Source organism: Octopus bimaculoides, chromosome 29 (assembly GCF_001194135.2).
Source record: "Octopus bimaculoides isolate UCB-OBI-ISO-001 chromosome 29, ASM119413v2, whole genome shotgun sequence".
Classification (NCBI taxonomy): domain Eukaryota; kingdom Metazoa; phylum Mollusca; class Cephalopoda; order Octopoda; family Octopodidae; genus Octopus; species Octopus bimaculoides.
Window position 1 is genome coordinate 69,694 of NC_069009.1, and position 2,200 is coordinate 71,893.

Genomic DNA, 2,200 nt, shown 5'->3' on the forward strand with positions numbered 1-2,200 from the left:
CACACATATATAAGGGCAGTGAGCTGGCAGAACCGTTAGCACGCCAGGTGAAATGCTAAGCAGTACTTCGTCTGCTGTTACATTCTGAGTTCAAATTCCACCGAGGTCAACTTTATTTTTCATCCTTTCGGGGTTGATTAAATAAGCACCAGTTGCATACTGGGGTCGATGTAATCGACTTAATCCCTTTGTCTGTCCTTGTTTGTCCCCTATATGTTTAGCCCCTTGTGGGCAATAAAGAAATATATATTTATATGTATGGCTCAATTGAATAAAAGTTGTTTTTGCTTTATTCCAGGTCATCAATGGACTGATGTCTCGCCCTGACTGGGATCAAGCCCTCAAGATCCCAATTGGTTGTATCCCTGGGGGTTCGGGGAATGCCTTGTGTTGTTCCATCAATTACTCAGCAGGGTAATGTATTCACATTTGTTACTTCATTCTGCTAACCTTAGCTATAACACCAAACACTTCTAATACTACCATCAATTTAGGATATTTTAACCTTTTTGTCACGACATCTCTCTTGAAATCCACCGCCTTTGTTTCAATTAACTTCGAGGAATTTAATGAACTAACTTAGTTGTTATTAAGCTTGTGCTGGGAACATAAACTGATATGAAATTTTGATCACTTTAACCCTTTTGTTACCATATTTCTACCATTGCCAATTCTCTGTCCCCCACCCCGCCAGCTCAGTTAACCCTCCTTTTCCTCCTCCCCCAACACAACCCTTAATTTATCTCAACTCTTGTCTTTTTTTCTCTTTCCCAACAGTGAACCTATTCTAGAGAACATGGTTCTTCACTCAACGTTCATCCTGATCAAACACCAAGTACTCCCTCTCGATCTGGTGGCCATCCAGACTGTAAACCAATCCATGTACTCCTTCTTATCGGTTACCTGGGGTTTCATTGCAGACATTGACTATGAGAGTGAAAAATACAGGAAAAGCCTTGGTTCAAAGAGATTTCTCTTTCTCCTAGCACAACGGCTTATTGGTAGGTACAATGTTATTATTATTATTACTATTATTATTATTATTATTATTATCATTGCCTTTGTACAGCTTCTAATGCTGGAGATGTACTACAGTGTCAGCTGTTCACTACCAGTGAACTAAAGTAACACCTCTTATTTTTCTGGAGTATTCGGGTGGTTCCAAGCAATGCTGTTTTCTGCAAGTGCTCCACCCTTATTGCAGCCCCTATTGGTTCCACGTACTTCTCAAGATTTTTACTCACTGTTCCCAGGGCTCCGACAATTAGAAGCCCAGTCATATGCATACATGTGTGTGTGTGTGTGTGTGTGTGTAGTGTGTGTCTGTGTGTGTGTTTGCCCCCTGCTACCGCTTTACAACCAGTGTTGGTTTGTTTACGTCCCTGCAACTTAGCAATTTTGGCAAAAAAAGAACTGATATAGTGAGTACCAGGTTTAAAAAAAAACAAATCGATTTGTTGAACTAAAAATTCTTCTCAGCGGTGCCCCAGCATGGCCACAGTCTAATGACTGAAACAAGTAAAAAAAAAAAAGAGACACACAAACACACACACACACACAAGTGCGTGTGTGTGTGTATAGTGATTATGGTGATGATGATGAGGACAATGATGATGATGATGGTGGTGGTGGGGATTGGTGATAATGATGGAGATGGTGGTGGTGGTGGTGATCTTAAAGAGGTGATTGTGGTGACGAAGTGATGAGGACCGTGAGAAGGAGGAGGGAAGTGGAGGTAAGAAACCAACCTTTCGTTACTGTAAAGGTTAAATGCTGCAACTACGATCTAAAGACATATATATACGCGTGTGTGTACGTATATATATGTGTGTATGTATATATATATATAAAAACATGTATTTATATATATATATGCATATATACATGTATTTATATTTATATATATATATATAAATATATATATATGTATCTATATATATATGTATGTATGTATGTATATATATATATATATACATATATATATATATATATATAATATATGTATGTATATATGTATATATATATGTATTTATATATGTATATATATATGAATGTATGTATATATGTATATATATGTATATATATATATGTGTGTGTATATATATATTATATATATATGTGGATATTTATTTATGTATATATATATGTATGTATATATATATATTATATATATATGTATGTATATATATGTTATATATAT

The 2,200-nt window shown here is 35.7% G+C and overlaps 1 protein-coding gene across 1 annotated transcript in view; it reads left to right on the forward strand.

The window, feature by feature from the left end:
* Positions 1-2,200, forward strand: part of LOC106875475 (sphingosine kinase 2) — a 10,475-nt gene that overhangs the window by 3,654 nt on the left and 4,621 nt on the right. The window contains exons 2-3 of the mRNA XM_014923633.2: positions 299-414; positions 778-1,001. Of these exons, the coding sequence (XP_014779119.2) occupies positions 299-414; positions 778-1,001 (340 nt within the window). The remainder of the gene's footprint in view (positions 1-298; positions 415-777; positions 1,002-2,200) is intronic.